The following is a 12,689-nucleotide window of genomic DNA, read 5'->3' on the forward strand; positions in this document are numbered from 1 at the left end:
AGAAAACAAAAGCAAAATACATATGAAAAAATCTGTTTCAAAGAAAGTCAAAGTTATCTGTTAAAAAAATTATGTGTTAAACTGAAAACATACTTAATATAAAAAAAAGAAAACATCACAAAGTTGCTCTAACCCTCTAAACAGCTTTAGAGCACATATAAAGCAGGTTTAGATCATTTTTGTTTCCTACAAAAATTATCATTGCTTAATGTAATGAATTTTATATAAGAAGACAACTGATGAGTTTTGAGGTGAACTCAAAGAGACAAAAAATCCTCCTCTACTTACCTACAAGCATCTCATATAAAAATACCCCAACAGACCACCAGTCACATTCTCTTCCATAATAACCATCGCCACCTTGGGATTTCAATACTTCTGGGGAAATATAATCAGGTGTTCCAACTGCTGTATCACATCGTACCATACCTTCCTAAAAAGAATGGCAGGTAAAATTATGAATTAGGATATAAACTCCCAATTATTTAAATTGATTTTTTTCTTAATATAATTTGTAGAAGTCCAAATCTTTGGGCTATAAAATTTCACATCATATCAAAACTTAATGCAAACTTGACAGAAGCAATCACAGCTTAATCATATGTGCATGCTGTTATACAATATTCATAATATATACTATATAATGCACGATCATTGGTTTTTATTTTGTAATAACAACCACTAGAAAGACATATTGTCACCATTTATTATTCCCCCAGTTGTGCCAATATAATGATCTCATTTTAACTGCAGAAAACAAGTATATAAGCCAAAGCAAATAAATCAAGGGGCTGATAGGATGGGGAATTTTATATAACTTATTAATATAAATGCTGACTTCATCATTTTTTGACTAAAATAGCTATTCAACTATACTTGAAACTATGAAAAAAACATGCAAAAGTTAACTATACAAATATAAAATGGGGGAACATGTATGGGAAAAAAATCTAACAGTGCTAAGCATGCTGAATTCCTATCAGATATGCATTTTATTATTTTAATATATTACTAATGTATAATTAATATATTACCATTAATTCTTAATATATTCTTTAAATTATATATATATATATTTTTTTTTTTTTTTGGTAGTTTTTGGCCGGGGGCTGGGTTTGAACCTGCCACCTCCGGCATACGGGGCCAGCACCCTACTCCTTTGAGCCACAGGCGCCTTTTTTTTTTTTTTTTTTTTGGAGACAGAGCCTCAAGTTGTTGTCCTGGGTAGAGTGATGTGGCATCACAGCTCACAGCAATCTCCAACTCCTGGGCTTAAGCGATTCTCTTGCCTCAGCCTCCCAAGTAGCTGAACTACAGGCACCCCCACAACACCCAGCTATTTTTTGGTTGTAGTTGTCATTGTTTGGCAGGCCCAGGCTGGATTCGAACCTGCCAGCGCTGATATATGTGGCTGGTGCCTTACCCGCTTGAGCCACAGGCACTACCATCTTTAAATTATATTTAAATTTAGTCACAGGGTTCTAAACTTACTGCCCAGTTTGGAATGCAGCAGTGTATTATAGTAGCTCACTGCAGCCTCAAGCTCCTAAGCTCAAGTGATTCTCCCACTTCAGCCTCCTAAATAGCTGGGAAAGAAGATGTGCACCACCATGCACAGCTAATTTTTTTTTTTTGAGACATGGTCTCACTATGTTGCCCAGGCTGGTCTTGAACTCCTGGCCTCAAGCAGTCCTTCTACCTTGGCCTCCCAAAATGTTGAGATTTTATATGCATGTGCTACCATGCTAGTCTGAAAATGCATTTTAAACCACCTCCCACCAAAAAGAAAAAAATATTTACACGTTATGCATTTTAGCTGGTATTAATGCTACAGAATTATAATTAAATGTTCACACAAAAGTTCTCATGCAATGCTTCTAACCAACAAATTTTCTTTTAAAATATTAAATGTAGCCTCCTCACTACTGCTTTGTGATAAGTTTCAAAGACTATAAACTGTTTCAACAGAACATAAAGCAGTATACTTGCTTCCTCAGCTGTGTACAGAAGTTATTATACAAATAGTAAGGACAGCTTTCTTTTAAGACCAAATCCTAAAACAAGTAGTAAAATCATTTGCAGATTAACATAAGGTAAGTAAAATACTAAAAAATCCCACACATTCTGAAATCCAATTTTTATGAGAGTCTAATTTTAACAATGGCAAAAGTATTTAGCGACATTTAAGCTAATTCCATTCCTAGTTACCAGTAGTGTATATTACAGAGTTGTTAGGAAGGATTTAGTAAATCTGGCAACCCACGTTTACCCTAAATAGAGAGGAAAAAATAAATCTCTAACAAGTTACTAATACAACATTGAAACCATGGTATCTAGTTTAACAAATAAGGTCACATCAATTCTGGACAAGTCCAGATATGGTTAGTAAATTCTTACAGCATTTTCTAAAGAAGCATCTATCTTGAATTACCAAAAACTAAATTCCCATTAATTAATTACCTTATTCATCTTCATACAAGTACCAAAATCTGCTAACTTCAAATGTCCAGATTTATCCAGCAGCATGTTATCAGGCTTCACATCTCTGAGGAGAAAAAAACAGTGGAGTATTTCTGAAACAGATTAGACACACTGTAAAGACTGGGTCATTTATTTCAGGTATCCTCACCCCATGTAGATAAGGAAGGACTCTTGATCCACCATATTTTCTACTCCTATCTATAAATTGAATTTCATCAGGAAACTCCCTTGTATGTTAATCCCCAGAAAAAGACACATCTATTTCTCTTTCTTTTAAGTAGAGTTTGATTCTTCCAGAAGGAAAATCAAATCATTTGAGACAGATTAACCATCAAAAATATAACCTTCAGACATAAAAGGTAATTGACACATAAGAAATAGATCAGCACATAAATAACCACAGGACATGGTCTAAGTCACTGTTATTTTTGATCCCTGACACACAGACATAGCAATTGCACACAGGATTTAAGCAGTACGTGCAGAACAAATGAAAACTATTCTAATGAATACATATGATCTATCCACTAACTAATTAAACTGTTAGGATCAAAGTTTTAACACTCTGACACATACCTTAGAAAACTATTTAACAATTTCTACTTTTCAGAGTACCATACAAAAAGTATATAATCTGATGAGGGATATTGAAGAAAACATATCAACATTAAATTGAAAGGCTAAAACAAGAACTTCAAGGTTTTAAATTCTGAAATCCCACTCGTATGTCATACAGGTTGAAAATGGGTAGATTTAGAGTAGGAAATGTTACTCACATACAGTTTATTTCAAGTACTTCCTTCAACAAATGAGACAATTTTAAGCATTTTTGTCATTACCTATGGATAAAACCCATGGAATGAATTGCATCCAATGCAAGAACTACTTCTGCAGTATAGAAACGTGCCCATTTTTCAGGTACATCATAGTTGCTCATTAAATTTACAAGATCTCCACCAGGCATGTACTCCATCACCATGTAGAGATAACGATCATCTTGGAATGCGTAGAAAAGCTATACAAATACAAGAAACAAACAAATTTGTTAATATGAAACAAAACTTTCATCTTAAAAGTATCAAAAATAGTAATATAAGATTTAAATAAAATAAACCGCAGAACAGTAGTTACAAGTACATTTCTTTAAAAAAAAAGGCAACCAAGTACCACAGAGACCCTTATATATGCAAAAAGACCATAAACTGTTACTCTGAAGAGTCAGATGAGGGAGACATGTTTTTCTTCATAGCTTTCGTTGCTTTTTTTTAGAGACAGAGTCTCACACTTTATAGCACTCGATAGAGTGCCCTGGTGTCACAGCTCACAGCAACCTCCAACCCCTGGGCCTGGGCTTAGGCAATTCTCTTGCCTCAGCCTCCAGAGCAGCTGGGACTACAGGTGCCCGTCACAACGCCTGGCTATATTTTGTTGCAGTTTGGCTGGGGCTGGGCTCGAACTCGCCACCTTTGCTATATGGCACCCTACCCACTGAGCCACAGGCGCCATCCAAATAACTTTCTATACTATTTTAATTTTTTAGAAATTTCAGCGTTTTCAATAAAGAACATATAAATCTCCTAAGCACAGAAAGATTGTTTTTTTTCTTTTTGAGACAGGGTCTCATTCTGTCATCTGGGATAGAGTGCAGTGGTGTAATCACAGCTCACTGTAACCTAAACTCCTAGGCTCAAGTGATTCTCCTGCCTCAGCCTCCTGAATAGTTGTGACTACAGGCACCCACCACTATGCCTAGCTAATTTTTCTAATTTTTTGTAGAGATGGGGTTTCACTTTTGCTCAGGCTGGTCTTCAACTCCTGATTTTAAGCAATCCTACTGCCTCAGTCTCCCAAAGTGCTAGGATTATAGGCATGAGCCCCTGCACCTAGCCAAAATACTAGACTTCTAACTTGTACGTTAGTGGAGTCTACTCTTAAATTTACATCAAGACCACAATTCTCAAGCTGGCTATGATAAATTTTCAGTGTTCCTTAGCTGTGTGGGCTTTGGTAGTTTGTTTAACCTCCCTGTGTACCTGTGAATATAATCCTTTCTAGAGAGTGTAAAGGATTATACCTTAACTTTTATACTTGTTAATCAGTTAAGCATACAGATGCCTGGCAGTTAGCAAGTGCATAATAAATGTATAAAGGATAAAAACATGAATTAATAAACACTAATTAGTAAACACTAATTATTGAAAGTGAGCATACCAGTAAATGAAATAATGCATAGGACAGCCCTCAACAACAAAGAATTATCTGGCCCAAAATGTCAATACTACTGAGCCTGATAAGAACAGTAGACATTAAAAGTTTAGTGGAGGTGTATCTAATAGGAATTAATTATCATTTAGAGTTGTTAAAGATTCTTGAATATAGAAAGCACTTGGGCAGTGCCTGTGGCTCAACGGAGTAGGGTGCTGGCCCCATATGCCAGAGGTGGCAGGTTCTAACCCAGCCCCGGCCAAAAACTGAAAGAAAAAAAAAAGCACTTAAATTAATAAATGCTCAAAAAAATAACAAAAGCCAAAGGAGGAGCCGTAACAGCTAACAAGAAAGTAGAAAGAGGGCCTTGGCTAGAGTCCAAGTAGGAAAAGTAAAATTCACTAAAATGAAATTGGCAAGAATATCAGGCAAATACAGAGGGCGCCAAAAAAAATGCACAAACATTTTAAGAAAGGGAAAAACTGTATTAAAATTGCAATGCTCACTATATAGCAATATTTGTGATTCTGTATATTTTATCTTTTATAATTACAGAAGCCAAACGTGACTTGTGTATTAAATTTTAATATAGTCATTTCCTTTCTTTTCTTTTTTTATGTAGAGACAGAGTCTTACTTTATGGCCCTCAGTAGAGTGCCGTGGCCTCACACAGCTCACAGCAATCTCCAACTCCTGGGCTTAAGCCATTCTCTTGCCTCAGCCTCCCGAGTAGCTGGGACTACAGGCACCCGCCACAACGCCCGGCTATTTTTTGGTTGCAGTTTGGCCGGGGTGGGTTTGAACCCGCCACCCTTGGTATATGGGGCCGGCGCCTTACCGACTGAGCCACAGGCGCCGCCCAGTCATTTCCTTTCTTAAATGTGTATACAATTTTTAGACATCCTCTGTTATCCAGTAAGTCCCAAAAGTTGCCCTATACACATACATAGGGAAAATGAGAAACTACAGCTAAATGTACTTTTATTAACAAAATATTTACTATAAAATATTTCTCTACATGATGCGGTGCCTGTGGCTCAAGAAGTAGGGCGCCAGTCCCATATGCCGGAGGTGGCGGGTTCAAACCTAGCCCCGGCCAAAAACCAAAAAAAAACAAAAAAAAATTATTAAATATGATAAAAAATATCAGTTAAAGTTTTCTTTTTTATGGAGAACTTTGGCACACCCTGTTTTATGTGATCAGAGCTGAAGTAAAAAGAAGAGCAAATTTATAAAAGAACTTTTAAAGTAACTATGAGGAGCTGAGAATTAAAGTAAAATAAGCCCTACAGAAAATGGTATCGACTTTTTTTTAAGTCTTCATGTTTCATTTTCTTAATACTGTTTAATAATTTCAGTTTCCAGGCTCAGCACCTGTGGCTCAAACAGCTAAGGCGCCAGCCACATACACCTGAGCTGGTGGGTTTGAATCCAGCCCGGGCCTGCCAAACAACAATGATGGCTGCAACCAAAAAATAGCCCAGCATTGTGGCAGGCACCTGTAGTCCCAGCTACTTGGGAGGCGGAAGCAGGAGAATTGCTTGAGCCCAGGAGTTGGAGGTTGCTGTGAGCTGTGATGCCACAGCATTCTACCTAGTGCGACAGCTTGAGGCTCTGTCTCCAGAAAAAAAAAAAAAAAAAAAAAAAAAAAAATTTTTTTTTTTTTCATTTTCCAGATTTAGTGATTTTAATTTTAAAAATATATTTTGGGGTGTGGGGGAAGGGTAAGAAACTAATCAGTATTTCATGACCATCCCAAATTAAAGTGTAAAATTTCTCATTTGGGCTCCTAATAAAAGAAACATTGTTAATTTGGTGGCAGTTTACCTATTCATAGACAGTGTATCCATAGAAACAAAGCACTGAGTACCTAAATAGTAAATTTAACTCTTGAAAGTAACAATTATGTAACACATCTTTTAACTTTCTGAAAATGCACATTCATGTATTAGTAGCTGTTTATCAAAAGCGATACTATTCCCCCACTGCCTAAACCTACTACCAAAGGACATTTACCAACCTCTGAACAAATGTTCAGTTGTCACAACCAGTGTGTGGGGTGGGGAAAGTTGGTTGCTGGCATGTCCTAGGTAGGCGCTAAGAATAGGGCCAAACATCCTAAGTGAGCATACCAGTAAATGAAATAATGCACAGGACAGCCCTCAACAACAAAGAATTATCTGGCCCAAAATGTCAATACTACTGAGCCTGATAAGAACAGTAGACATTAAAAGTTTAAGAAGTGTTATTACATAAATCTTCAACATTTTCCAGATCCTTTTTATTCTAGTTACTAGAGTACCTCTTTAGAATGATCTTCATTATATACTAAATCAATCAATCAAGCAATCAATCAATCATAAAATACATGTTAGAAAATTAGGAATGGTCTAGCAGAGGTCACTTCCTCCATATGAAATCTTTCACATTATATAAGATAGATAAAAACACAGAGCTACTGTCACTAAAGAGGTAGAAAACCCAGAATTACAATCTACCAAAAATTCTACTTGACCCTATGACTTTATCCAAGGTACCTCCACAACTAAAAATAACCAAAGACAACTACCACATTTATGAGTGGGGAAACTGTGACCCATAGATGTTCAATAATTTAGCCACAGCTTCATAGACAGACCCATAGCAGTCAAGGCAAGGACCCACGACTGACTTCTGGTGTATTTTTCTTTTTTTTTTTTGGTTTTTGGCCGGGGCTAGGTTTGAACCCGCCACCTCCGGCATATGGGACCGGCGCCCTACTCCTTGAGCCACAGGCGCCGCCCTTCTAGTGTATTTTTCTTTCTACTGAAAACCTAAGGCCAACTCAGTATTATTATTATTATTCCTTATTTATTATTGGGGATTCATTGAGGGTACAAGAAACCAGGTTACACTGATTACATCTGTTAGGTAAAGACCCTCTTACAATCGTGTCTTGCCACCAAAAGGTGTGGTACACACCAAGACCCCACCGCCTCACTCCTTCCCTCTCTCTGCTCTTCCTTTCCCCACCCCTCCCACCAACGCAGTATTATATGGTGACCTTGCTTAACTCAGTTTCCTCTCACTTTCCCTTCATTTCCCCCACTCCCTCCTCTCCACAATGAAAGATGAGTAGATACTTAAATAAGAGAATCTCATGTTTAGAAAAAAACTTAAAATTTCAATATTAAATGAAAGTATTTAAAGTTAAATGTTTAATAATGCCTTCCCTCAAATCAAAGTTGTTTATTTTAATTTTCTATATCATTTGTATTTAAAATATAGAATTTAAAATTCTATACTTAAATTCTACATTTAAATTATGTTTTCTGTATTTAAATTCTACAGAAACATAATTATTTTGCTTTGGTCTTTCATTCTAGACCTGAATCAATAAAATTAAACTTTATGACTTAAAAAATGATATATTAGATAATTTTGTAACTGCCAATACATTTGCTTTTACTGTTTTAAAACACATACTACAGCTTTTCAGATATATTTAGTTACAAGGTAATAAAGCAATAATGAAATAGTGGCAAAATCATACCTGAACAACCCAGGGACTGTTAGCAAAAGCCATGATGTCTCTTTCTTCCCAGAAAAAAGCAGAATCAGATCTCTTAATCATTTCAAATTTGCTAAGAAGCTTCATAGCATATACCTTCCTGGTGGACTTATGCCTTACCTTGAAAATTGAAAAAAATGAACCTTTTATGAACACTTACAGCTCACTGTTTCACAGAACTTATTTAATGATTCTAATACTTATTAAATAATTTAACATTATTGTTTTAGCTACTTTTATTTCTTCTCTTCTATTTGTTCCAATTAGCTAATCTCGATTACTAGAAATAAGTAATTATTTTATTTCCTGTATCATAGTATACTTCTCTCTATCCCCCCGCAGTTTATGCTGCTTCCTCTTTATAAAGCCTACTGATGCTGTGGTATGGTATAGCATTTTACATAGTCTAAATTAGGAGCAAAGATTTCTTTTCTGGTGCTTGAGACCTCTTCTCTACCCATGAAGGCCTAGGGAAAGCCTTTCCTACTGTTGCTGGATTTGACCTTGGGCTTTCATACACTTAGACAAGAATGTCTAGAGCGGTGTAAAGTAAGAATTCTATAAAAACAATACTTTGCCAAATAATAAATAAAACACACAAGTGGATTTTTAAAAATTTAATAAAATTTTTCTTTTAAAATCTCATTAAAATAACTTACCAATTGAACTTCTCCAAATGCACCTCTACCAATCACCTTTACTACTTCATAATCTTCAGCTTTCATTCGTAAATCTCTAATTTTATTTATTGTATCTTTATCTGTATGAAAAGAAAAGTTTATAATTTTAAATGACTAAAAAGCATTATAACTAAGATTATTTACTTTACATTCTAGTTCTTGAGAAATACAATAAAAAACAAAAAAACTTCATGAAGGATTATTTGATATGTAGTTAAACCTGAAGTTATAAAATAGAGAAAAATACAATGTGCTGAGATTTTTATTTTTTATTTTTATTTATTTATTTATTTATTTGAGACAGAGTCTCACCATGTTGCGCTCAGTAGCGTGCCGTAGCATCACAGCTCATAGCAACCTTAAACTCTTGGGCTTAAGCGATTCTCTTGCCTCAGCCTCCCAAGTAGCTGGGACTACAAGTGTCTGCCACAACACCCAGCTATTTTTTTGTTGCAGTTGTCATTGTTGTTTAGCAGGCCCAGGCCAGGCTTGAACCCGCCAGCCCCAGGGTATGATTACTGGCACCGTAACCACTGAGCTACGGGTGCTGAGCCTGTGCTGAGATTTTTAAAAAATAAATTCTAGAAGAACTTCGTTCTAGCTAATAAAAGCTTTTATTAAAATCTGACTTAACAGAATGCTTTTAAAACAAATGTCACACTACAAACAAAAACTGCAAGTAATTAGCTAATTTGTTCCTGGTATTTTAGGTACATATCAAGTTTGAGTTTAAGAAACTTGATGAATATTTTAGATTAACAGAATAATATTTTCTTTATTTTAGGTCAGTTTCGATGATCCTTTAAAAAAGATTTAATTAATTTAAGATAGTAAAGGCGAATATGCTAAAGAATCACAGTAAGTTTTCCAACTGGCAATCTTAATATTTTCATCATTTCATTTTTCAATTCAAGCCTGGATTTAAAATGCACAGTGAAAAATCACTATAATTATTTATATAAACCTGTCAAGCCACAAACTACAATAATTTAAAAATCCCCACTGGATAGATATTCTAATTCCTAATTTGGTCATAGATTAAAACAGGGCTATTTTAATTCACATGGGTCAACACTGGCATGAGATTACATGGAAAAAGCTTCACATTTCAGAGTTGCACAAAATACAGACCAGCTATTAAACTTAAGTTCTAGTTAGTAACGAAAGTTGCATTAACATTCTTGTCTTTCTTTTTAAGTGCACATTTAAACTCAAATGTTTGTGTACACTGTGACCAATAAACACATGCAATAGAGAACAAATTTCCACACAGGGATAACAAAGGCACATTTAACTTTAGTTACATATCCACCGCAAGATGCACCAGAAAGATATAGACAATAAATTAATTCACTGCAAAAATAATTACATCTACCATACATCAAGCTATATAGTAATCAGTAGAGATACATATAAAGATAACTTTACAACAGTTACTGCTCTTAAGTAGTTCAAACTATAGCAAATCAAACAGAAACAACCACTGAAAAGAATAATTCAGAGAAAATGCGTCAAGGGAAATAAGCATAGAGTTTTGGAGTACTGAGGCAGATACCTAACTACGCTTGTCTGGGTAGGAGATGGCTAGAAAGGCTTTCTGGAGATGCTAACACATGAAACAACTCTAAAATGAAGAGTAGCAGTTGGCCAGGCCAGAAAGAATGAAAGAGTAAACATCATAGGAAGATGCGCAACATAAAGCACAGTGGAACTGTGTATAACAAGTTCTTTCTACATTGCTAGAGTATACATTTGTAGCCAAGCCTGGAAGAAGAGGCTGGAGAGCCCCTTAAATTAGTTAAGGAGCTTGAATTTCACCTGTAGGCCAGAAGTATAAATTACTATTTATCAAAAATCTTGTTCACATTAAAGTAGGGGCTCATGCCTATAATCCTAGCTCTCTGGGAGGCTGAGGCAGTGGACTGCTTGAGCTCAGGAGTTTGAGACCAGCCTGAGCAACAGTGAGACCTGTTTCTAAAAATAGCTGGGCATTGTGATGTGAGCCTATAGTCCCAGTTACTCAGGAGGCTGAGGCAAGAGAATCACTTGAGCCCCAGAGTTTGAGGTTGCTGTGAGCTGTAACACTCTACCAAGGGTGACACAGTGAGACTCTGTCTCAGAAGCAAACAAACAAAGAAACAAAAAAGCGTTTAAAACAGCTCAATGTGTAAAACAGAGCAAAGAAACTGCTCTGCTTGGGGAGGGGAGGGTGTCAAAGGTGTCAGGGAAAGGCTAGAGACTCATCTACTTTATGAACTTCCATAATACAGTCCCTGAAAAGTCTGGTGGAATTTTGCTGGCAACTGAGAAGCACAATTTGAAAATCAGTACTATGGGCAGGAAGCCACGAAAAGAAATTAAGACAGATCAAACAACAGAGTCGAACTTATATTCAATTAAACTACTCTGGGCAATATGTAAAAGATGAATTCAATAAGGGCAAAACTGGATGTAGGGAGTACTGTAATATTTTAGTATTAAGAGTACTATAATATTTTAGATGAAATTCAGTAAAGTCTGAATCAAGATAATGTGTTACACAGGGTGGACATAAAGTTTGTACAATTTACTATGTTAAAACATTTTAAACTGCACATGAACTTTATGTCCAGGCTGTATAACAGCTTGTGGGGCTGAGAAAGGATCCTTGGCACTAGTTACAAGTTTAGAGCCAGAAATAGGCTGCAACATCTTAAGGAAGACTGCAGAAAAGTCATTTGAAATCCAAAAAATCATTGGCTTTCGTCTGCACTAATATAGATTTACACGCCAAGTGTTAAGTGCCTCTAGTTTTATGGTTTAACTCAAACTCAGAGTTTCTATGGCTCTTGTTTAACCAGCTCCTCTCACCAAGGGTTCAAGAATCTTTTTTGAGACAGAGCCTCAAGCTGTCGCCCTGGGTAGAGTGCCGTGGCATCACAGCTCACAGCAACCTCCAACTTCTGGGCTCAAGCGATTCCCTTGCCTCAGCCTCCCAAGTAGCTGGGACTACAGGCACCCACCACAATGCCCGACTATTTTTTGGTTGCAGTCGTCATTGTTGTTTGGCGGGCCCAGGCTGGATTCGAACCCACCAGCTCAGGTGTATGTGGCTGGCACCTTAGCTGCTTGAGCTACAGGCGCCAAGCCAGAGTTCAAGAATTTAATGGTAAAGTCTAACCAGTATAATTTAGTTTCCCAAACACTCAGGAATATTTATTCCTATATACCCCAATATCAGGGTCTTCATTACTATAAAGCAGTAATGTTAGCAGATCCACTCCTTGGGGATACTATTATAGACTACTCTTCCAAGGAATATGGCTCCTTTGAGATTTAAAAAAAAAAAAATGCATATGGCCAGCCTGCTTGAATTTGAGATAAAAAAAACAATGTATATGTATTTTTTGTAGAAATAGCAGTCTTGCTTTGTTTCTCAGTCTGGTAGGAGTTTGAGACCAGACTGAGAAGCACACCAAGACTCCTATCTCTGCAAAAAAATACAAATATTAGCTGGGCACATTGGTGCATATATGTAGTCCCCGTTACTCAGGGGGCTGAGGTAGGAGGATTGCTTGAGCCCAGCAGTTTGAAGCTGCAGTAAGCTACGACTGCGCACTAGTCTGAATGAAGACTGAAGTCCTTTCTTTAAAACAAGAAAAGAAAAAAAGAAAAGAAACCAAGGCATATACTGGAAGATGTTTTGCAAATCAATCTTAGATGAGTAGATGTTATCCCATCTCCATATTCCACACATGAGAAAGTGGGGCTGGGTCTTGGCTGGAGTCTCTGGG

The 12,689-nt window shown here is 36.4% G+C and overlaps 1 protein-coding gene across 4 annotated transcripts in view; it reads right to left on the reverse strand.

The window, feature by feature from the left end:
• Positions 1-12,689, reverse strand: part of ROCK1 (Rho associated coiled-coil containing protein kinase 1) — a 160,625-nt gene that overhangs the window by 79,545 nt on the left and 68,391 nt on the right. For all 4 annotated transcript variants that reach the window (XR_008375957.1, XM_053571384.1, XM_053571386.1 and 1 more), the window contains exons 3-7: positions 8,896-8,996; positions 8,219-8,356; positions 3,321-3,496; positions 2,461-2,545; positions 289-433 (exon numbers count right to left, since the gene is read on the reverse strand). Coding sequence is in view for 3 of the 4 variants with exons in the window: in XM_053571384.1 (XP_053427359.1) it covers positions 289-433; positions 2,461-2,545; positions 3,321-3,496; positions 8,219-8,356; positions 8,896-8,996 (645 nt within the window). In the remaining variant the exon portion in view is untranslated. The remainder of the gene's footprint in view (positions 1-288; positions 434-2,460; positions 2,546-3,320; positions 3,497-8,218; positions 8,357-8,895; positions 8,997-12,689) is intronic.

The sequence above is a fragment of the Nycticebus coucang genome, chromosome 19 (genome assembly GCF_027406575.1).
Source record: "Nycticebus coucang isolate mNycCou1 chromosome 19, mNycCou1.pri, whole genome shotgun sequence".
In the NCBI taxonomy this organism is placed as follows: domain Eukaryota; kingdom Metazoa; phylum Chordata; class Mammalia; order Primates; family Lorisidae; genus Nycticebus; species Nycticebus coucang.